Source organism: Lissotriton helveticus, chromosome 10 (assembly GCF_964261635.1).
Source record: "Lissotriton helveticus chromosome 10, aLisHel1.1, whole genome shotgun sequence".
Taxonomy (NCBI): Eukaryota; Metazoa; Chordata; class Amphibia; order Caudata; family Salamandridae; genus Lissotriton; species Lissotriton helveticus.
In genome coordinates, this window is record NC_136071.1 from 193,353,609 (window position 1) to 193,379,510 (window position 25,902).

General features: G+C 45.6%; 1 protein-coding gene across 1 annotated transcript in view; it reads left to right on the plus strand.

The window, feature by feature from the left end:
- The window catches only part of LOC144785111 (uromodulin-like), a 382,476-nt gene that overhangs the window by 279,732 nt on the left and 76,842 nt on the right, over positions 1-25,902 (plus strand). The window contains exons 9-11 of the mRNA XM_078664207.1: positions 1,637-1,845; positions 9,800-9,957; positions 11,927-12,172. Coding sequence (XP_078520333.1) covers positions 1,637-1,845; positions 9,800-9,957; positions 11,927-12,172 — 613 coding nt within the window. The remainder of the gene's footprint in view (positions 1-1,636; positions 1,846-9,799; positions 9,958-11,926; positions 12,173-25,902) is intronic.

The following is a 25,902-nucleotide window of genomic DNA, read 5'->3' on the forward strand; positions in this document are numbered from 1 at the left end:
TGCTGGCGCCGACCCTGTTTTGCCTCTTTGTCAACGGGGTAATCGCCCATCTCAACGCCACTGATCATACCGACGCCCCTAAACTAAACGGCCGCAGGGTGCCCGCAATCATGTTTGCGGATGACACCCTGCTGCTTTCAAAAACCCCTATGGGTATTCAAAGGATACTTGATTCCTTTTCCGCATGCTGCCTGGATAGAGGGTTAGAAATCAACGCCACTAAAACCAAATATATGGTTTTAAACCCGAGTCACAAATTGCGCCAGAGTCCGTTACTGGGAACCGCGCGGCTTGAGAGAGTGGCCACCTTCGAATACCTGGGTGTAACCCTCAATGAAACTATGACTTGGGGATCCCACCAGAGCAGGGCAAATCTCAAACTCGTGCAAACTACTGGGGGCATTGCACGAATTATGACCGGCTCGACGTACCGCCCGTTGGGCGCCTTAGTTCAGATATACAAGGCCCAGGCGAGAGGAGCAATCATGTATGGGGCTGAACTGTGGGGGCACATGCCTTGTCACAGCCTTTCTGTAACAGAAAACAAGTTTATAAGAAGGGTGGCTGCTCTCCCCCCGAGCACTCCGCTTCTTCCATTGAGGCTTGATTTAGGATTACGACCACTAGTTGATGAGATAGGCCTGAGACCCATAGCCTTCTGGCGCAGGCTATGGAGTAGCAACGATCTTACGGATTACCGGGCAGAATTGGTCGAAATTCTGAAACACCCCAAGGTGCTTAGTGTCCCCTGGGTTAAAAATATCCAAGCAATCAGCATGGATTTGGGGCTTCCTGATCTATGGACAGACCCGGCCACGGCAGCACCCAATATTTCTAAGAAGTCTCTGTCGAATTTATACTACGAACATAAATTGGCAGGGGCCATAGCTACCCAGCCAGACGGGTCTCTGTCAGCCGTGTTCCTGCAAAGCAAGGATACTTTTAAGTTTGAAAAGGTTCTGGACCCTATCTTCCCCTTGCTGGCAAGAAGACTGTATCTCCAGTGGCGGTATGGTACACTACCCCTCCGGTCTTTTACTAGTCGATGGTCGCCGGCTGCCCCCAGCAAGTATTGCCCTGTGTGTGAGGATAGGGAGGAGAACGACCTGCATGTGTTTTTTTTTTGCCCAGCCTATAGGGCAGCTAGAAAGTATTGGCTGCTTCCGTTGATAAAGAACATGGGTGGCAGGGAATACGCACCAATGTACAGGGTTTTAAAAACTGATGTTACTGGCCCAACTGTTTTTGCACTTTCTAAGTTTTTTACTAATGTGTGGTTTACACGGAACCGTTTTTTAAAGAATGTTGGGTAGTGACTGAACTTTTTTTAAAATTCACTATAAAATTGTTTATCCCTGTACTGAACCGATTTTATGTATTCATATTTTAAATGTAACGATGTGTGAATATGTGTTTTTTCCTTCTTTGTATTGTGTATCTTTTATGACCAAATGGTCGAAATAAAGATTGGAAAATTGAAATTGAAATTGATAGACATGCCAGTGTCCTTAGTGCATATTTATATGTCAATTCACTGACTATAGCATTCACAAGATTTCCAGGGAAGTCTATGTGCATCTACTCTGAGAGATTATAAAAAAATATTACTTATACCTACATTTTCCCTTGTTTTCAGACGTGAGCAGTTTACAGCCTCAACTCCAGTGTGAATCAACTTACATGAAAATCTCATTCAGCACCTGCCAGCTAAAATATTTGGGGCTTGACACCAAAAACATCCACCTGAGAGACGACAGCTGCATGGCCTTTGAGGACCGCAATGGCACTGGTTTGATGTCTTTAGTGACTACAGTTCAGAGTGGGACCTGTGGAACAAATTATGATGTGAGGGCAATCCGAATGTTTGGCTTTTGTGATTTTTTGTGGCAAATCTGCCAAATGTGCGTTGCTAGTAGCTTGTAATCAAGAATTGAGTGATAACAAGAGGCACTTGCTGAATGAGACTGATAAATTGTGCGGCAACACTGTACTTTTTGAGTGCCGCTGTGTTACCTCAAAATAGAGCCCAATAGAAGCGTAATGGAAGGGTGGGGGGTAACAAAATTGATTTATGAAGCATTGAACCTTAATTTTTGTATGCACTCTTCATTCCTTTATCGACCCCAGTTACAACAATTGCTGCAGGCATATGTTAGGTACACTGGTGATGCTTCTGTCAAATATAATAATAACATTACAACGATATAATTTGCATTATTTGGCAATTTTGTATTACTCTTTGTATGCAATATTCTAGAAATTACGCCATACCACATATTCATGCCACACCGTACACAACAGAATTATAGTGCAAGAGCGCGATAACAATGTGAAGAACCAGAACGTGAGATGCTATTGTTTGTGGCACTTGTATTCTCACACTATGTTTTAGCATGAAATGCACCCTCGCATCAAAATTTGACCCAATAGCATATTCTACTCTAAAATATAGCGAAAAATGACAGATTTGCATTTTGCATAGTTATGAATAATTTGGGCATGAATTTGCATAATCACGCAAAGTATGTGAATTTCGCACACACTTTAACTCAGAACCATGGCTAGAGATTTTCATACCTGATCACCTGGGTAAGTTATGGCTCTGGTGGCTAAACCCCAAAATACACATGGTTAATATACCATTGACTTTCACCTTCAGAGAAAGAAACGGCGCTCTGGGATAGAAGAATACCGCAAACACAAGGAGATGTTGGACAGAACGATGAAACCTTTCAAACGCTCACCACAAAACCAATCCTAGAATGCTTGTTTATGGTCCAGAGAGGACCTGGCCTGGCAGTTCGGGCTGGACTGTTCCCATGAGGAACAGGATCAGACTGATTTGCATATGGTTGGGTCCAAACTGGGTTGGCAAAGTGAGCAAAAGAACGATGGATTAAACTCAGATCTGTTACTGGGGGTGAGTGGTTGAAAAGTTTCAGCACGCTGTTAATCATATTGTTGTGTTAGCTATAGAAGAATATCACCACAGTTTCTTCCATCAAAACACTCCGGACAGGATATATTTCGCCTGTACAACAGCCTTTGACACCTAAAGTGCGCAATTTTTAAAACACTATATATTCTTTGTTTCTATCATAGACATAAACAAAATGCTAATAGGTTCACTGCATGCAATTCCATAACAACAATTATCCAACAATTATTAAAACCCAATTACATATGAAGCTGCTATAGCTAGATACTGCCATGTGAATTTACTTTCAGCAGCTAAAACGCACTATTGCACACTTAAAAATAACTTTCATGAACTCTCTTCATTTGATGTCAGCTCAATTAGCCTCGACCGTATATGCATAGTGATAAAGCAGTTCTTTATAGTCCACTAATGTAACCACTTCTGCCAATATTTGAGAGCTCAAAATTCCCCTTGTTTTGGTTAATATGTCATGTAATTATATAATTTAAAGAATCATATTGCGTTTGCTGGTAAAATGTAACCCCAAGGAAAAATGTCATTCATTATAGTCTGTTGTTGTGGCAGCAGTGTAAATAAAAGTCACTTTTCACATTAAAACAGAACACAACAGCTAATGTTAGCAACCTTAGCGCTATCGAACGATCCTGGAGATCCGAACCATCCACCGACCAGCTAAAAATCCTTAGATACGTTAGGGGCTCCTATATCAAGCAAATCAAGAGAGCTAAGGCGGACTATTACAGATCCCAACCAAATCAAGCCACAAACTGCCCAAGAAACTTTTTGAACTGGTTAAACAACAATCAGTGGAAGCACCAAACCACCCTGATTCGGAAATCAGCCCCCCTCATGTGATGATCTTTACTGAGAAATCAAGACTTATCAATATTGATCTGGATACCAATTGGCCCTACTTCTATCCAATGGGTCTACTCCCCTAATGGACACGATCGAACCGTTGAGCCTGGTCATCAAGAACAATGTCTCCTGGGAGACCTTTACCCCCTCAGTGAAAGAGACAAAGAAAAGATTCTTCAGAGTATGAACCCTTCTAATCATTTCAGCGACCTGTTCCCACCTTCCATCTTCAAAGAGATCAAGGATGTCGTCTCTCCCATCTGTACAAAGATTGTCAACGCGTCTCTGTCACAAGGCACAATCCTGGAGTGCCTAAAAGCAGCTCAGGTAACACCTATCCACCCTATCCAACAGCCCCACCCTCGTCAAACTCCTAGAAAAACGTGTCCAGTCACACCTCTGTGCTCACATTGAGAATTTCCATCTCCTGGACCAACATCAATCTGGCTTTCGTAGTGGACAAAACACTGAATCAGCTCTCACTCACGTTATGGACGACATTTTAAAAATGCCTGATCAAACTTAATCATGCCTCCTTATCCTCCTTGACCTTACAGTTTTTACTACCATGACCAGGAACCTTAGTGTTCGAAACGCGTAGGTGGAAGAAGAAAGCAGGTCATTAAACTGAAATTAAAATTCCAAGAGGAGTGCGGTGTCTTTGTACAAAGAGGTTTGCTGTTGTGAAATACTGCGAGGCTGTCCTGACCTCGCCACCGGCACCAGCTGTTAGTCGTTCCCTCCGCAAAGGACGTTTTGCTGAAAACATATATATAAATATCTGAAAGTTTGCCCACCATTTCGTTCCCCTTGAAAAAAGGCAAGAGTAGATCCAAAATGCTGTGCTTGTAGTATATTCAGCAATCACCATGTCGCCATGACGAGTTTCGGCCGGTCAACGGCCTTGATCAGATGTCAGCACCTTGAGGCGGAAGTTCCCTTTTTAAAGTGCAAGTGCAAACTATTAGCAGCAATAGATATAGAAAACATATTGCATTATATACATTATTAATGCTTAAAATCATACTATTCAAGACAAAATGTCTGAAAGCATCCAGAACCAGGATAAAACACAATAGTCAACATGGCTATAATCCATATTTGCCGTGATAAAATACATGTATAAATACATAAAATCCTACATTATCACAGATGTTCACATCCAAATTAAAAAAACTTTATTAATTGTACTGCTATAGGTAAAGTGACTAAGTGCAAGATACGTACTTCTCTTATTCACCTGTGTGCAGAGTTCCTAATATTTATAAATGTGCAAAATTGTGCAATTCTAGTGCAAAAATAATTGTGCAAATATATATAATAACTAGCAGCCAAGACTGATAAAGGCTAATGCCCCTTTCGTATTTTAGGTACCAATCCTTGTCATAATCTGTAAAGATGCATGGAGTTAAAGAAAACTACATTATCATTTGCCTATATTTCAGATGACTTTCTAAGTATGGGGCTGATTCCCACAAATGAGGATATATATATAGTATAAAATATTATATAAAAGCATTTCAACCCCATAAAACCCAATAAATATGCAAAAATGTTGCTAAAATGTTTTGATTGATTGTGGCAGTTCTAAAACCCAAAATAAGAATCAGATCATTCTAGATCGCCAATCGTATATTATGTGGAAAAACTGCTTGATTATATTCCTTATTAGGTGTAAAAACGGGTCCCGTGACAAAGGAGCGTTGCTCCGAAACCCGTCGGGCAAGGATTTGCCACTTAACTAAATAAATATTTGCAACTACGCTGCCGGATCTGGGCTCGGTTTCTTTGGGATATAATATCCGAGGATTGTTGTGCATTTTGGGAGGCTCGCTACCTCACCGAAGCCCACTGCCATTAAGAGGCAGAGGGAATGTGATCTGTCATTTGAAATATATATATATATATTTATATAATCTACTGGCGGTCGCCAGTAGATAGTTATAGTTAGGACCTAGTTTCCATAGGAAAAGCAGTTTTTGTTTTACCAATAACTTTGGCACCGGTTGACGAATCTTCGCAAAATTTTCAAAACGTATGGCCCGCTTCGATCAGCTCCTATCCTTAACGTTTCGGGGTGATTTGCAAAGCGGTGGTCGAGAAAAAAGGGGGGTCCCAAAACATGTTTTTTCCATGTTATTTTCCTTAGGTAATTTTAGACACGGCTACAGCTCGAACTGCTGAACGGAATCACGCCAAATTTGGCAAAAAGGTAGCCCTTGGTTCAGAAAGAGATCTTTTTGTTAAATGGTATAAATCTATTCAGTAGTTCCTGAGAAATTAAAAAACAAGAGTTTGAATAATGAATTTCCCATAGGAAACTTTAGACACGGCTACAGCTTGAACTGCCGAAAGGAATTACACCAAATGTGGCAAAAAGGGATTGCTTGGTACAGAAAGCGCCCTTTTTTTAAAATATGTTGTAAATCCTATCAGTAGTTGCTGAAGAAATAAAAAAAAAGATTTGATATATTGATGCATGGAGGATCCGCCCACCCTCCCGACCACAAGCTTTATTCTAATTGGCTGTCAACACTCCAAACCAGGAAGTTTTGACAGCCATCTTGTGCCTCGGTAACCGAGGCACAAGAAAACAGGGAAACAAAGGTAAAAAAAAATAAAAAGGTGCAGGGTAAAAAGACTCTGACCCCCTAGGCCTGCTCAGGGGGTCCCATAAGGACCCCCAGGGCCAAAAAAAGCATTTTTTTAAAAAATCAGCGAGATTCGTACACCCAGCGCAAATTCGCGCTTCGTTATTATTTAGCCCCCGGGTGGGCCAAGACCCGGGGGCATGCAAAATTAAAATTGCAGGGGCCCAGGTAGGCCCCCGCAGCCCCGGGAACCTCCATCCCCCGGGGTTTTCAATAAATATTTGCAGGGAGCTCACTGGGTTGCAGAGAGGTGGTCCAGGCAAAGTGGTGAATGGAAGTGGCGGGCCTGCGGTGACATATGTGCAAACACGCCCGGTAACGTGCTTTAAGTTGGGAAATTAATTCCCCTTCAATCCTGAGGGCCCCTGGATGCCAGCTAGCCCATCAGGTACCTCCAAAAAGTGACAGAGGCCTGCATTGCAGAGAGGTGGTCCAGGGCACGCCCCTTTTTACACCTCTCTGCAACGCAGCTCTGTGGCGCTTACTTGATGTACCTGGTGGATTAATTGGACCCCAGGGACCCTCAGGATTCAAGGGTACTTAATCCCCCAACTCACAACATGCCAGAGTGGTGGAGAAAGGGGGCATGGCCTTTGTGCACATCTCACCAATCCCACTGCTTGGGGCTTATTAAGGATAAAGGTAGGCTAGTTGGCCCCTAAAGGACCCCCAGCAGTGAAGGGGACTTCAATCCCCATCCAAGAGGGTGCCTGGGAGCATGTTTGTAGAGTGGTGGGCAAAGTGGGCATAGTCTGGTACGAGTACTTACCAATGCTGCTGTGTGGGACCGACTAGAGGTAATAGTTTGGGAAGTTGGCCCCCAAGGATGTCCTTGGGGCCAACTACCCCTCTTGTTACTTCCAGTAAGTCCCACACAGAGGGTTTGCTAAGACGACTTTGGAGGCCATGGTCCCCTTTCTCTACCACTCTGTAAACGTGCCTCATGGCAGACTACGGGATGGGGGATGAAGTCCAATTCAGTCCTGAGGGAGTTTGGGGCCAAGAATCCCACCTGGTACCTCCTGTAAGTCCTACGCAGTGGAATTCCTGAGCGTTGATTGGATGTCCAGCACCCTTTCTCCACCACTCTGCCACCGTGACCACTAGTTAAAGTAGCATATTTCTGCACCTCTGACTTAGAGGTAGGTTTAATCCGAAGCCCTATTATGTACTAGGGCCTTACAGAGGATGTCTTTCTAATCACAGGGGTACACCAAAGCATAGTGTTCCCTAGTGTATGTAAGCGTTTTCACTGTAGTGTCTTTTAGCATGGCACTGACTCTAGGCTGGGTTAGTAGGGGTGGGCCGAATTAGCATAATCGCGTTACGCAAATCTCCGCAAAACAGTAGAAAATCTCCATGAACACGCAGAAAGTCTGCGAACTCGCGGAATTGCTTGTTCTCAATGCTTTTTTACTGTTCGCAATTGCTGTTTGCGTGCTCGGGGGAAATATCTTGCGAACACGCATTTGAGAAAGCGAACAAGCAAAAGATTTTGCAAAGTCGCGGAACGCAGAATTGTGGGCAATTTTGCGTTCTCTGCGGAACGCGAAATTACCCAAATTCTGCAAATTCCACGAGCGGAACGGAATTTACCACCCAGGCCTACGGGTTAGTCAGAGTCAGTTACTACCAGTACCCGTCAGAAAAAGTTGTGGGCACAGGATGATTTAGCAACAAGGCCTTTTTCTGCTCCTCTGTTGGTTCTTTCTGCACATGTCTTGCTTCTTCCTGTCCTTTTCTTCGTCTTTGTGGACTTCTTTTGCTTCTTTTTGCATTTCTTTTGCTTCTTTCTGTGTGTTTTTTCTTCTTTCTTCACATGTCCTAGCTCTGTAGGCAAAGTTAGAATTAATCATTTAAGAAACATTTGAAATACACTGAAAAAACTATAGGTTTCAGGCACGTTATAGTTAGATATTACAATTTTAAAAAACTTTGAAATTCACTTAAATAACCATAGGTTTCAGGCATGCTATAGTTAGAAATTAGCATTTAAAAATACTTAGAAATTCACTAAAAAAAACATAGGTTTCAGGGGCGTTATAGTTAGTGGGACATTTCACTCATACAAAACCAGAGAAATTCCCCTGTTATAGTTAGTTCAGCTAACTATAACTCCTGCCCCCGCAATGCACTGCTGATGACATCACATATTACATCACTCATGACATGGTCAGTGACATCACTGATGACATCACTGATGACATCATTCATGTGGTAATTTGATGCATCCTCTCACACCCTAATATAACCTTTGATAGACCCACTCTAAATTACAGACTGCCATTCTCAAAACCATAGACACTTCAACACCAATAACTACATACCCACTCACTGATTCTTAGGTTTACACACACATCCACTCACTCATAAGTACAGTCACTCATACTTATGGTCATGCAGTTAATATAAAGAAGCCAAAATGCAAAGTAAAAAAAAAACACTTAAATTCTCAGGAACAGAGTTGATGCTTCGCAAATTGTCTTAAGTACAAAATTCCAAAAGCATTGCCTCAAAAGATGAGTTTTCCACTGAATTACACCAGAACATGTTAGCCATATGTGCTCATCCATCTGCAGTTTGTAATTGTGCAATAGTCAGCGTTCCTTTTGTGCTGTTGTGCTTTATTTACTCTGCAGCTTTTTTTAGGAGTATTAAATTCAGCATGATAGTTCAATGGTATTCAGCCACACTGACCTCTGAGGTACAAAGCTGGCTCAGGTCTGTTTCTAGTCTTCTACGTATAATCCATAAGAACAGATGTCCATTATGCGAGATAGTCGGGTGGGGGGGGGGGGGGTAATGTGAGGGGGTGCCACACTCATCAATACACTGAACTGGGATGTGGCTGCATTAGTGGCAGAAAGGAGGGGGGAGGGTGCAGGGCCTGACCGGGAACCAAAACAGGTCCTAGCAAAGTGGCAAAGTGCTTAGCTGCCCCTCCCCCCTAGTGGTTGGGGGTGCGGCCGATCTGTTTGCCAGTACCTGTTATGGACGACTTTGTTACAGGGGCCAATTTTGCAGCTATGCTGCAATACCGTCCCTGTAACAAAAATGGCATCCCAGGGGCCCAAAACCAGCCCCCTTCCCTGGCTGCCCACCGGGGAAATGCCTGGTGCCTGCTACGGTCAGTCCGGCCCTGGGAGGATGCATCTGGCTTTGGAACACTTTGAGACTGTCCTGTTCAGCATCAATATTGTCTCAGAAAAGAGTTACCTAGATACACAACACTCTTACTATTGACTGCCTCAATTACCTGGCCAACAGGTGTTATTTTCTGGTATGGTACGTTTGTATTTCTGATTAATTTCTATCGGGTGGATTACTAGCTGGTATCTCTTTCTCTTAGAAAAATGAAACATATGCCACCTACATGAATACAGTTTTCTTAACATCCGATACGAGTGGGATAGTTATTAGAGACCAGGAAGTCAAGGTCAATTTCAACTGCTCCTACCCCATGGACATGCTGATCAGCCTGGATGTCGCTTTTCAACCCATAACCAGGTATGAAACTCTTTCTATGAACATAATGCTTTTACTCACATTTGCATGACTATCTCTCGTAATAATAAACTAAAAAACACAGACCGGAAAAAATAAAATTGTACTAAGAGTCTGCGTATGTGTGTAATAAATCACCAGTTCTGAGCAACCCTTTGCCACTTGTCTGAATTTCTGCTTGTGCCCTGGGTTTGTAAGATTCAGAAAGCCATAGGAAAGCACAAGAGGTTAGGAGAATAGTAATACAAGTTTGCTTAATTATCTGCTGTCTAAAGAGAAACGGGGAGAGAACATTGCCCTATATCCTATAGCAAAGCAAATTGATTACTGAATACCACATGTCCCAGGAAACACACATCGATGCAAAAAAATTATAATAATAATAATTAAAACTATCCTGTAAAATATGTGTGTTGGTTATCAGTGCCCAGATCACTCGGGGGCTGACATTAGACAACTTCTGATTTTTCTTCTTTGCCACAATGTGCTGACCCATAAAACTCCCCCCACTGATATATTTTCGTGTATTTTGGTCCTAAAATAACAGTCCTGGTTTGGGTTAAAAAAAGAAGCAGCAGCAGTACCTTTCATAGTGACAGACAGTAGACTCTTGGATGCCATATTTTTGCAAAGCAGAGACTCATCACAGACAAACACAATTAGTTCATTTTGTCCAAGGAAGTCACAAGGGGGGAGCAGTAGGGACTGTTTGTCCCAGGTCCACTCTTTGCAAGGCTCCACTCTGCCACTGCAAAATGGATTTATATGTCACAAAAGCCAGTCTAAACATGCTGCTGTGATATATGAATGACGAGGTAGGTAGCTGCAGCCGCTTTTGGATGGCAGCATATACTGACACTTCCTAAAAACATGTTCAATGACATTGTTTCACTTTTAGAACGCGGTTCTCATGCACCAGTCAGGGGCATGAGCTTGGCAGTTCGGGCTGGGCTGGACTGTTCTCATGAGGCACAGGGTCAAGATTGATTTGTGTATGGCTGGGTTCAAACTGGAACGGCAAAGTGAGCAAGAAAAATATGGATTTAGGCCCAGATCTCTGTTCTGGGGTGAATGCATTACATTGTTCTGCATTCTGTCCATCAACTGTTGTTTTTGCATTTGTCACCCCGAGTGGGACAGGTATGCCTAGACGTGGGTCCCGTGCTCTCCATGCCACTGGAATCAAGCTATCCTGGCTGAAGAGGGGTGAAACCCCAAAACCGGTCCTAGGATGCTTGTTTCCAGGCAAGGACCTGGCTTGGCAGTTCAGGCTGGACTGTTCCCATGAGGCACAGGGACAAGACTGATTTGCATATGGCTGGGTTCAAACTGGAATGACATGGTGAGCAAAAAAACGATGGATTTAGGCCCAGATCTCTGTACTGGGGTGAATGTATGACATTGTTCTGCATTCTGTCCATCAACTGTTGTTTTTGCACCAGTCAGGGGCACCGCATGGTGTTGTGGACCCAAACCCCACAAAAGCATCTGACAGGCCTGGAATTGTCTTGCTTATTAGTATAGTTCAGTCTCTTGTGCAGGTTCATTTGTTTATTCAGACGGTAACAATTCAGCTCTGCTCCAGATGCCGAATAGACTAAGCTTTTGTACATATAAAGGTATTGTCCCTGTTTAATGCTCTGCTCAATAGACATATCTGTCTTATTTAAATACACCCAGTGCCATCATAAATCCAGCGAAGTTGACTAAACCTGAATGAAGTATAGATGGCATGTTTTTTAGCCTCACACTACCGAATTCTGAAGTGACCAAAGTTGGGCCAGGAGGTCTAGATTCACCCCCCGGATATACATACAATGAACCCCAACAGAAGTAAGTTATATAGTCAGTGGTTAGCCACAAAATGTAGCATGGATACAACCTCTAGTCTATATCAGTGTTTGATACATGATGCAATACAATTAACCTTTGTCATGAATCCCATTTATCTTTTTGAATGTGTTGCTTGCAGCTCATTGGATATCAATGTAGGAAGTACTGGGAGATTTACCTTAAAGATGGCCGCCTACACTGATGCATCATTCAGTTCCCCTTATGAAGGCACCGAAATCCAGTTGTCCACAAAGAGTATGCTGTACGTTGGAGTGATGATTACTGGAGGGGACACATCCCGGTTCAATCTGCTGATGAAGAACTGTTATGCAACACCATCAAGCAACCCCCAAGACTCGAAAAAATATTTTATAATTAAAAACAGGTAAAAATAAAATCCCTACTTTCCTATTTTCTGCTTACGTTTCCTAATCTTTTGGAACTAATTCAGTGTTGCTACCCTAAATGTGTATTTGACACAGACCAGTGGATGGATACTTTTCAATTTTTTGTGATTCTGAGGTTTGACTGAACGGTGTTATTTAAGTGTTTCTGATATAATTTTGTCCCACTTAGATTTTGGTCTATTTCCATGTTTGCTAATTTGGGGTCTAAAATTACTACTACGATTATTATTTCTTGGATATCTACTAAACACTATAATGCAACAAATACCACAGTAAGTGTGTGCATTTATAGGAGAACTTTAGGCTGAGTACAAAGTGCTTAATGTATGCATCTGTCACTAATGACACTTACAGCCAAACTACAAGTTTTTTTATTTTTAATTATTGCCACTTATAATTTGCAAGTCATCTAAATAACAGAACTTCAATGTAAATGATAGAGTTATAAAAGGCCAGTATCATGTCAGATGTAAACGGGTAACACAAGCATTCAACATTGAGGCTATAGGCTCTTCTGCCCCTGTGCTAGATACCTCGAAAAGCATGCCCAGCGTCACATTAGCAGTTTATCATGAAGCGTCCCCCATACAGTACAGAGGTTGTCCAGTAGTACATGGGTTCTCATGATCACAATAGCTGTATTATGCCGATCATCCTCATCCTCTGTTTTCAGGGATGTTATAATCATGTCTAGTCCTTAGTGTTACTTATGATATTATGTAAGGCTATCACTAGGGGAGTCTGCAATGGCCATTACCTTAAAACTTCCAAGCTAGAAAAGATCAAACAATAAGAAAAGTTGTCTGTGGGATCTCTCACTAGAATCAATTTCTCATTGTCAGGTGTGTCACGTGGCCATTGGGGACATTGTTGACATCACTAAGTTAGCATGTGCCCTGCAGCCATTATACAGCTTTGCGCATGTTACTAGATGTTTTTATTGTTGCAAACAACTTTGTTCGTGCCTTTCACATCAGAACTGTCTGCTGTGTTGGTTATCTGCCTGTTCCAGGAATTTAGTCTGAACATCATGAGCAAGGTCGATAAACAATGCCCCTTGTTATTCTGTTCTGGTCAGGCCCTAGCACCTAGACAAAACATCCCAATGCAGCTGTTGTTGGAAACTCATATTTTGATATTATGGGGATACATATTTGGAGAGGGACCTTTCCAGGGAGAAGAGCGAGATAGCACCTATGATGTAGCTCTACCATCTAGAAGCTAAGGCACGGGGTCTACTGACAAAGCCCAGAGATCTTCTCATATATAATAATAATATTTCTTAGCAAGGGGAGGAAGGTTAGGCTCTATTGTCTTTTCTCTATTGTCTTTTCATTATGACATCTCCCTTCATGATATATGGACTAGCTGCTATGCTGATGATATTGGTACTATGCATTTTCCTGCTTGTTGTGGCATGTATACTGCATGTTCGGGCACGTTAGTTAAAATAGATATTTTAAACTGTTTCGTGTCTCTGTCAGATCTTATTGTGGACAAGCACAAGAGTACAAGCGAAAGGGTGTGTCTTGTTACCGTGATTCCTGAGAGATCTAGGGGGCGTATTAGCAAGAACCCTGCGAAAAATTATCGCTGTTTTATCGGCAGGAAACTGCAGCTAAAACAGCGATAATGGGCTTGCTAATATGCTTTATAGAATTCCAATAGAAGCCCAGGTTAGATGTCCTGCACATCTAACCTCGGTTTCTATTGGAATTTTATAATGCTGAGGTTTTCAGGTTCTGCCAGGCCTTCTCTAGGCGTCTGCAGGAGCGTCTGGCTTCTTGAAGTTCTGTGGTGAACCAAGGGGGCTTCAGAGGGCATAGTTTGGTGGGGTGGTAGAGGGGTGTGAGCTTGTTGGAGCAGCAGGAGATCCAGCGGTGGAGTTCCCAGGCTGCAGAGTTGGTGTGAGTCGTGGCATTGGGGGGGTTTTGAAGGAGGGTGGTGTTGAGGTGTTCCTCTGTGATCTTGCTCCAGTTCCATCGAGGAGGGCGCGGGGCGGGCTTGGGTGCAGTGAAGGTGTTGAAGATGAAATGTACGCAGTGGTGGTCCGGGCAGATCGGCTTGGTAGTGTGGCAGATGTTCGTTCCTCCCGCGAGGATGGGGTTGAGGGTGTGGCCAGCTCTGTGGGAGGTGTTTTGACCAGCTGATTCAGTCCTAGGATGGCGAGGTTGTCGAGGAGAGTGGTGGAGTTGGGGTTGTTGCAGTTGTCGAGGTGGAAGTTTAGGTCTCCAAGCAAAATGTAATCTGTGGAGATGATGGAGTAGAGCCCAGCGATGCTACTTGCAGACGGTGTGTGGTCCTGGCGGTCTCTAGATGAGGGTGCCTCGTAGCGTCTTCCTGGGCCTGGTCCGGATATGGAAGTGGAGGTGTTCTTTGTTGGAGTGGGGGTCACTCATGCTGGATGTGGAGAGCCGGAAGGGGGTCTTGTGTACGATGGCGAGTCCTCCTCCAGGGTGGTTCCTTCTCTGGATCTTGTAGCCGTCGGGGATAGCAGTGGCGATGTCAGGGCCGGAAATGGCATTGGTCCAAGTTTCTGTGAAGAATGCGATGTCAGACGAGAGGGCGTCGATCAGGTCCCAGATTTCTACGGCGTGTCGGTGCAGGGAACACACGTTGAGGAGGATGCAGGCCAGGGAATCGGTGGTGCGTGCATCTGGTGGGCCTTCGGTGGTAGTGTGGGCTTTGTCGATGGCGAAGGATCTGCAGGAGAATTGTCCATGGCGTGGTCCATTGTTTGGTGCGGTTCCTGCACAGTCGGCGTGTCTTCCGGGATTGAGTGCGTGACGGGTGGCTGAATCGTAGCGGAGAGGCTTGAGAGGACCAGGGGTCCTGGCGCTGGTCGTGGTCGGGTCGCGGAGCCTGTAGGAGGGGAGGCGGGGGAGGGGCTGTGACGGCGTGGAAGGGGCCGTAGGGGCAGCATTGGCAGGGAAACCCTACATGGATACAATCACGAAGACAACCTTACGGGGATACAGCCACGAAGGGGGAAAAACAATAGAGGAAACAATCAAGGCACTACAATCAAGGCGCAACACAGTAAAATAAATATCACTCAGAAAAGTTACAAGGGGAGCAGTTGAGTTTCCTGGAGACTGGCGGGCAGCCAGCACAAACCCTGCATTGTGGAGGACTCAAGGCTGCGGCATCAAGGCGGAGCAGCTGGGGAGAGTGATGATTTGACCCTCACTGTAGGAGCCAAGCATAGTAGTCTGATCCACTTGATCCAGCCTTCACCCAGTCCCCTTTTAGCATTAAATCAAGAGAAAGTGCCTCTTATAAAATCAAAAGAATTTTCAAGATCAATGGACATGATGGTAGCACACAGGTGGAACGGAAAATCTGGGTAAAAAGAGCATGGTAGAGTCTCTGGAGGTTCAGTGAAGTTCTCCAATCGGGAATAAGGCCATTTTGATAATTATATATCAACGCAGGCATATGCAAGATTAATCGGAGTGCCGAAACTTTGCTAAGGATCTCAAAATACAACCGAGGGCCCGAGTACGGAACGAGGACAGGTATCTGAAACTATCAAGATAGATATGGGCACTAGACAGGGATGCCCATCATCCCCATTGCTTTTCGCTCTGGTCACGGAACCCCTGGTGGTGCAATTGCGAAGAGATATGGAACCAAGGGGTATAGCGGTGGATGGTCGTACACACGGCGTCTCCATGTATGCAGATGATGCACTTCTCTATGTCAGGGAACCGGAAGGGGCAATTCCGGCAGCTTGGGAAATATTAGACTCATTTGGGTTGTCCTCTGTCCCCCAAATCACCTGCCAGAAAACAATACTGTTTGCACTTGCGACTTTGGTGCAGGGGACACCTCATGATCTTCATGTGGTTGTTATGGATTGGAGGTGTAATCGATTCCATTACCTTGGTATACAGATTGCCCATCAACTGGAGTCTCAGTTTGAACTGAACATGGGGAAAGTCCTCACAGGACTGCGGGCATCGATGACATTCTGGAACAGGTTACCACTGTCGGTTATGGGGAGAGTGGCAATATCATAGATGGTGCTCTTGACCCTCTGTCTCTATGTACTGCAGGACTTCTTTTGTAAAATCCCTAAGTCCACATTTGACACCCTGAATGGCCTCTTGATCTCACTAGTATGGGCAGGTAGACGGAGCAAGGCCAAGCTGGAAACACTCAAACTGGACATGGATATGGGTGGCCTGGAATTTCCAGACCTCAGATTATACTACATAGCTGGATTATTGCAATATGCAGCACAATGGTGCATGGGGGAACGTACGGCCGAGACGGACTTGCTGGGGAGATGGAACGAGGGGACGCAACTACAGCGGTTCATAATGATGGGTTCAAGTGTTCCAAGAGAGTGCCCACACATAATTTGACAGGTTATGGAAGTTTGGGAACAGGCAGTGATACTAGTTCTCGGAAGGGCTCCGCAATCTAGTTCACTATCCCTCTGGTGGCTGAGGGGATTTCAAAATATTCAGGAGACCATGGACATTTTGAGGTGGTATGAGGGGGATGTGAGTTGGCGGGAGATCTATACCAGAATGGAACGTTTCTGACCTTTAGCGAGGCACAGGACTGGTTCCAAGTGCCATCCGGGCCCTTTCTACAATATGCTAAAATATCACGTACTGTTTGTGAGATGTGGACCACATTCCCAGACGAGCAGAGGGAGTCCTGTACGTTGATGATGATGCTGGACCCAGGCTCCAGCAGGGGTCTCATCTCGCATATATACAAAGCACTAAAGGAAGATTGGGGGTCCAACCTTACTGTAATTAGAGCAAAATGGGATGAGGACCTACCTATCCCGCTGACTGATAGCGAATGGTAGAGGGCACTGGCACAGGTAGCCGAAGCAACAAGTAACACACGATTTAAACGTACTCGCTTTTATTACTTACACAGTACGTGTCTGACTCCACTGCGCCATGCACGGTTCACCCCAGGATCGTCCTCCTCCTGCCTGCGATGCGGTATGGACCCTGCCACATTCCTACATATGACCTGGAGCTGCTTTCGCCTACAGATGTACTGGAATTGGGTGGTGCAATCTCTTCACACGGCAACAGCGGTGCAAATTGAAACCTCGATAAAACAATGCATCCTGGTCGTACTCCCAACACCCAAGAAGATAAGATACAAGTTTGCATTGCTGGGACTGATCTCCCATGACAATCACCCAAATTTCAAATAAGTCTCATGTAAATTTCCAGATTGCCCTTATCAGGAAGAGTGATAATTGCTGGTCGCTGCCTATGTGTAGAAAAGGTGGTATTTACTTTTCTCGATTGTCGTTCTTGTTCTATTGTTTTTATAATTAAGATTATTATTCAAAACAAAATGCATTGTTTCATAAAGTTATTCAGCTCACGTGCAGTGAGGGCGAAGCAAAAGTGAAGTCATGTAATTAAACCATTGCAACAAAAACAACTGTTGAGATGTAAATGTATGTGCATGACAAATGTTATTGATATCCTTTGATGCAGTGTTTAATAAAATCAAGGTACAAAAAAACGATCTTAAAATACATATTCAGCATGGATAAAGGGTGGAAGTCTGGGGGTAAGCCCCCGGTGTCTTGGGTGAGATTACTACTACGTCCCTGATGGATGCCAGTAAGGCTCCCAGCCATAAGGATTCAGTATATGGTACCTGCAACTGAGAGGTCAGCATCCCTGCAAAGGAGGCATACAACTCAGAGGGTGGTCCATCCAGGCCTGGAGTCTTCCCAGAGGACATGTGTCTGATGGCAGCCCTGATCTCTTGTGTTGATACTGGGCTGGAAGGCTTTCTAAGACACTGGCATTCAAATCCCAAAGGGGAGGCGATCTAAAAAGGCTGCCTGGGCATGAGAGGCTTATGACGCCGGTACAGCAACTCGTAATATTCCTGATACAATGTTTTGACGGCCCAAGGAGAATAGAGTGGTGTGCCCTCACCTGTCAGGAACTGTGTGTTTGATGCCCTGCAGGATTCGACCTAATCGACCATGGCAAATGCCTGACTGGTCTGCCTTCCTCGTCATGCTCTGGTAATATACTCTTTGCCATCATGGCAGTGCAAGAGTTCAAGTGCAGCATTATCCTGGCCTTTGCATCTGGCCCCAGAGAATTGTCTAGCAGCTGGAGCTCTCCATTGAGCTCCCACCACATGCCCACTGACTTCCCCAGACAGATTCCTTGCACCACCACCGTAAATGTCTCCCATTTCAGGAGGCTTGATGACACAGATCCTTGATTGTAGGTGAAATATTCAGTCATTGTATTGCTGAGCACATATCTTCAAGGGAAAGGTGGTTAAGGTGCCACGTGGAAATCTCTGAACTTCTAAGTGCGTCTCCACCAGCTGGAACAACAACAGTAGTAGGCTATGGTCAGGCAAAGTACATCCCAGATATTCTGTGTGGGTCACATAGTGGCAAAGTCTGTTGGAGCAAATAAACATGTCTAGTCAGGTATGCAGGTGATAGATGTGCGAGTAGTATGAGTAGTCTTGCGCCTAGGGAGACTAGGTCTTTGAGCCCTTACATTGCTCACTTAGATTTTGTGCCCTGAGGCGCCTTTCTTCAAACCGTTGTGCTTATACACTAACGGGCGCCCGCAGAGGGGTGTGGCTGCACTGGGTACTTTGGGGCGCTCACTCACAAGCCTGAGGTGGGTCCACTGGGACTCTTTGTTTCCTACTTAACATAGTTGGCACTGTTGCTGACGAAATGCAGAGGTTGTGCTCTCACGTGGCGAGTGATGGTACCCAAGTTTTCCCTCAGTCTTACCTACGTGGTTGCTCCTTGGGGGTCAGACTGAGGGGGCTACACGGGCTACTGTGGGCTCGGTAAAATACAAAAAATGCTCCTCATCGGTACTAACTCTTGGGGTGCTTCAGCCTTAAATGTACCACATCTCATTGAGCTCTCAAGAACTCTACCAATCATGATATGAACCTTCCTTTATATCTCCCACCTTTTCAAGGACACTGCACTATTCAGTGTCAACACCTGCCAGAAACCGACTAAACATAAATCTGACCCTAATGGGTTGAGTTTCCTTAACATACGCAGCATCTATACCAGTTGGGCTGCCTTTGTATGCTGCTTCTTAATGCTGCTACTTTTAAACGCTGTTCCAAATTGCCTTGTGCATGATCGCAACCACCCTGAGTGATGCATGCCTTTTATAATTTTTGTTTACTATTAGAACACAAGACAAGTATAGTAGGTTTCTTCAAAGCACTGATACATCTCTATGCTTCCCATTTTCCCTACTGGTTGATGTCCTAGATCTGCAGGTACCACTTTTTAGGGTGCTGTATGGGTGGTCACTTAATTAATTGATTAGGGACTACTACCAAAAAGTGTGGATAGATCTTGCATTGGTCTTGAAGAATTGCTTTCAAATAGAAACAATGGCAAGAAACATGTTGACCCCAATAGCACGTATCCCCGTAACCGTATAACAGGGGTGCGCAACATTCTTGTTTTTAACCAGGAAAGTGGCCACAATCATTAAAATAGTTCTGAGTGGACCACTACCTCCTGTTTTAGCCTCACTTCTTTACTTTCTAAATCTGCACTCACTAGGGCCCTCCCATGCACTGCACCTTACGGCATAAGGAAAAAAGATCTCCGCTAAAAGGCTCCGACAAGGGCGCCGATCGAGTATTGTAGTGCCTACCCGATAAGAAGTAGACCCGATGATGAAGCAAGACACCCCATGGATGGGGGGTGTGTGACGGTCCCTTTCCAAAAGGAGGAAACCTCCTCCTGCCTCTAGTGTGTACTTCTCAACACACTATTTGCACATCAACCGACAGTGTTCACTAGGAACTGCATACTTTTCTGTTTTTTGTAGTCTTGCATCTGCCCATGCTGTACTCTCCAGATGTCTGCCAACCTCCAGTGACCCAACCAGTCCTGCAGGCCTTCAGAGTTCTTAAGTGCCAGCGCTCGAGGCACAGGGGCAGCAGAACGATCAAACATAACATCTGTCATGCAATTAAAGTTTTCCCCATCAGCTAGTAAGAAAGCCAAAGGGGGGGACAGCATCAGGAAGAATGCCACTTGATCTTGACTAAGGGCATATATACTCCCCAAGGTGACATCTCTACCTAGCATTTCACCTCTAAACAGCAAATAATGTCCCTCCTTGTCTATCGTGGAATGGGTGAGAGTGGAAGGTGTTTCTGCCCATATCCAGTTAAGGCCCGCCCACAGTATGTGGAGTACGTGGTGGCATATAATTCTCTTCTCCATCAGAGCTTCAAACGGTCTCTCATACACACCGCCTGAGTAGTATTTACCCCCCAGCTGCACAACAAAGACAAACAAGCATTTACAATGCAATAGGGCTCGCAGCATTAAAGTTTGAGTTATTGGCATTGTGTATGACAATGCGTTGCATAAAATGTTTAGCAAACTTTGAATTGGTGAGCAGTGAGTGTGTGTGCAAGAGTATGCTGTTCTTGAAAGCAGTGTGGTAGAGAGTGCAGGAATTTGGGTGACCTGAGCAATGTGGATGATGCACCTCACGCACGGGGCTGATACAGTTATTATTCATACAGCTCTGATGATGTGCACTCACTACTCTGCACTCACTACTCACTACTCTGCACTCACTACTCACTACTCTGCACTCACTACTCACTACTCTGCACTCACTACTCTGCACTCACTACTCTGCACTCACTACTCTGCACTCAGCACTCACTACTCTGCACTCACTGCTCACTACTCTGCACTCACTACTCTGCACTCACTGCTCACTACTCTGCACTCACTACTCTGCACTCACTGCTCACTACTCTGCACTCACTACTCTGCACTCACTTCTCACTACTCTGCACTCACTACTCTGCACTCACTACTCACTACTCTGCACTCACTACTCTGCACTCACTACTCTGCACTCACTACTCTGCACTCACTACTCTGCACTCACTACTCTGCACTCACTACTCACTACTCTGCACTCACTACTCTGCACTCACTACTCTGCACTCACTACTCTGCACTCACTACTCTGCACTCTGCACTCACTACTCTGCACTCTGCACTCACTACTCTGCACTCTGCACTCACTACTCTGCACTCTGCACTCACTACTCTGCACTCACTACTCTGCACTCTGCACTCACTACTCTGCACTCACTACTCTGCACTCACTACTCTGCACTCACTACTCTGCACTCACTACTCTGCACTCACTACTCTGCACTCACTACTCTGCACTCTGCACTCACTACTCTGCACTCACTACTCTGCACTCTGCACTTTGCACTCACTACTCTGCACTCACTACTCTGCACTCTGCACTCACTACTCTGCACTCACTACTCTGCACTCTGCACTCACTACTCTGCACTCACTACTCTGCACTCTGCACTCACTACTCTGCACTCTGCACTCACTACTCTGCACTCACTACTCTGCACTCTGCACTCACTACTCTGCACTCACTACTCTGCACTCAGCACTCACTACTCTGCACTCACTACTCTGCACTCACTACTCTGCACTCACTACTCTGCACTTACTACTCTGCACTCACTACTCTGCACTCACTACTCTGCACTCACTACTCTGCACTCACTACTCTGCACTCACTACTCACTACTCTGCACTCACTACTCTGCACTCACTACTCACTACTCTGCACTCACTACTCACTACTCTGCACTCACTACTCACTACTCTGCACTCACTACTCTGCACTCACTACTCTGCACTCACTACTCTGCACTCACTACTCTGCACTCACTACTCTGCACTCACTACTCTGCACTCTGCACTCACTACTCTGCACTTTGCACTCACTACTCTGCACTCACTACTCTGCACTCTGCACTTACTACTCTGCACTCACTACTCTGCACTCTGCACTCACTACTCTGCACTCACTACTCTGCACTCACTACTCTGCACTCACTACTCTGCACTCACTACTCACTACTCTGCACTCACTACTCACTACTCTGCACTCACTACTCTGCACTCACTACCCTGCACTCACTACTCTGCACTCACTACTCTGCACTCACTACTCACTACTCACTACTCTGCACTCACTACTCACTACTCTGCACTCACTACTCACTACTCTGCACTCACTACTCTGCACTCACTACTCTGCACTCACTACTCTGCACTCACTACTCTGCACTCACTACTCTGCACTCTGCACTCACTACTCTGCACTCTGCACTCACTACTCTGCACTCTGCACTCACTACTCTGCACTCTGCACTCACTACTCTGCACTCACTACTCTGCACTCTGCACTCACTACTCTGCACTCACTACTCTGCACTCTGCACTCACTACTCTGCACTCACTACTCTGCACTCTGCACTCACTACTCTGCACTCACTACTCTGCACTCACTACTCTGCACTCACTACTCTGCACTCTGCACTCACTACTCTGCACTCTGCACTCACTACTCTGCACTCTGCACTCACTACTCTGCACTCTGCACTCACTACTCTGCACTCACTACTCTGCACTCACTACTCTGCACTCACTACTCTGCACTCTGCACTCACTACTCTGCACTCACTACTCTGCACTCACTACTCTGCACTCACTACTCTGCACTCACTACTCTGCACTCACTACTCTGCACTCACTACTCTGCACTCACTACTCTGCACTCTGCACTCACTACTCTGCACTCACTACTCTGCACTCTGCACTTTGCACTCACTACTCTGCACTCACTACTCTGCACTCTGCACTCACTACTCTGCACTCACTACTCTGCACTCTGCACTCACTACTCTGCACTCACTACTCTGCACTCTGCACTCACTACTCTGCACTCACTACTCTGCACTCTGCACTCACTACTCTGCACTCACTACTCTGCACTCAGAACTCACTACTCTGCACTCACTACTCTGCACTCACTACTCTGCACTCACTACTCTGCACTTACTACTCTGCACTCACTACTCTGCACTCACTACTCTGCACTCACTACTCTGCACTCACTACTCTGCACTCACTACTCACTACTCTGCACTCACTACTCTGCACTCACTACTCACTACTCTGCACTCACTACTCACTACTCTGCACTCACTACTCACTACTCTGCACTCACTACTCTGCACTCACTACTCTGCACTCACTACTCTGCACTCACTACTCTGCACTCACTACTCTGCACTCTGCACTCACTACTCTGCACTTTGCACTCACTACTCTGCACTCACTACTCTGCACTCTGCACTCACTACTCTGCACTCACTACTCTGCACTCTGCACTCACTACTCTGCACTCACTACTCTGCACTCACTACTCTGCACTCACTACTCTGCACTCACTACTCTGCACTCACTACTCTGCACTCACTACTCACTACTCTGCACTCACTACTCACTACTCTGCACTCACTACTCTGCACTCACTACCCTGCACTCACTACTCTGCACTCACTACTCTGCACTCACTACTCACTACTCACTACTCTGCACTCACTACTCACTACTCTGCACTCACTACTCACTACTCTGCACTCACTACTCTGCACTCACTACTCTGCACTCACTACTCTGCACTCACTACTCTGCACTCACTACTCTGCACTCTGCACTCACTACTCTGCACTCTGCACTCACTACTCTGCACTCTGCACTCACTACTCTGCACTCTGCACTCACTACTCTGCACTCTGCACTCACTACTCTGCACTCACTACTCTGCACTCTGCACTCACTACTCTGCACTCACTACTCTGCACTCTGCACTCACTACTCTGCACTCACTACTCTGCACTCTGCACTCACTACTCTGCACTCACTACTCTGCACTCACTACTCTGCACTCACTACTCTGCACTCTGCACTCACTACTCTGCACTCTGCACTCTGCACTCACTACTCTGCACTCACTACTCTGCACTCACTACTCTGCACTCTGCACTCACTACTCTGCACTCACTACTCTGCACTCTGCACTCACTACTCTGCACTCACTGCTCTGCACTCACTGCTCTGCACTCACTACGATGGTGGAGGCGACCACCTTACTGGAAGAAATTGTTAAACACTAATAACGGAGGAATTGGTGCAACAAAAAAAAGTCCCATCTGCCGTAGTGTCTAAAAGTATATCCAACAGCAAATTGGCGGGAAATGGAGCAATGATGCTATAGCAAATATGTGTGCCTGTGCTGCATGGCATACTCTCTATCCTCCTGTGATTAGCATCAGGAACATAAACATTTTAGTTCCCCCTGTTCTTGTGTTAGTAGCACAAATGGACTGCACGACTTGAGCGGTCTTTAGCGCCCCCTGTCGGGTGAAAGTGGCTTCACCAAGTGCTCGGCTGTGACTGAAAACATTGTGAATCCAAAACCCTGCGACCTTTCTCTGACAGACCTGCTGTAAATGTCTTGTGGTCGTTGTTTGCTGTCACCCTCCCCAGACTCCAGTCTGCACTAGCCTCAGAACGAGAGCCCCCTGGGGCACGGCGAGGCATCCCTGCGCCGCTTTAATACTTAGCCTCTCTATCGGCATGGGAATCTCAGACACAAAGCACTTTCCCTCTCCCATTTCCGAAATAACAAATTTCCCCAGCATGCCGGCGCTTCTATCTATCTCTGTTGTGGTGTCTGTAAAATATACAGACCACGCAGTGCAGGGAAGAGCAAACACATCATTATGCCTTCATGACAAAAAAGCCTGCTCTGCTCGAGTGTAAACTCATTTTTCTCCAGGTGACTTTTAAGTAGCCTTGCACTATTGTGAGGGGGCTTCAATCAATAATCTTTGTCAAAACAGAATATACTGCATTGTCATTCTGTCCCTTTTAAAACAAAGCCGACGCCTGTGAAGGAGTAATGGCCGTCTGCTTCTGCCTCCTCTTAGTATCGAACTCTTAATAACAATAATGACAAGCATTACAGTCCCCGTTCCTTCCGCGCGTTCAGCCGAGCCCTGTGAATGCAGCGAGCGCGTTCGCGTGCGCGTGCTCGTTTCGAATCGCCTCCAAGGCGATGCGCGCGGCCAGGAATGTCTCCTTGAAAGGAGACACGGCCACAATAAGTTCTCGGCGGAGACGCGCTTCCGCGCGTTCAGCCGAGCCCTAAAAATGGTGGGTCTCACCAGTAAAGGACCCCCCCACCAAGATTCCGGGATCTTTGTTCCCCCACGACCATCAACTGCCCCCAGTGTGGGCCATGAGCAACATATTTCGGTCTCTCATATCAGCCTATCTATGGAATGTGAGCTCACTCTAGGTAACTGTTCCTCATGAAGCAAAGAGGTGTCTGACTCTGACACCATGGACCTCTGTTCCTAGGGGGTGCTGTTTTCAGCACCTGTTTTTTGAGTCATTGCTATCTCGACTACTGCAATCAGTGCTGCTGCCATGTTCCTGTTCTGTCCGTCAGGGAGAGGGTTTCTCCAGGAGCCTGCCCTGGGATGCACCCGTGTTAATATCCTGAGCCTCCATTTGGTGAGCCCCACCCTGGCTCAGGCCCTGGGGAGCATCGACCCGGTCCTGTAAGTCTCCAGCCATTCACATGCTGTGCCTGGATCTGCACAGAAGAGGGTAGTACAGTCCAAGAGAATCCTATGCTTTGCAGAGAACATCAGGGAGAAAGGCAGTCCCTTATATCTAAGGGCTTTTTTGACTTCTAAATCAGAGGTCCGCTGTACCTGAACAGCTGCTATGAAATTGGGAATACAGACACCCTTCCATTGTCCACCACAA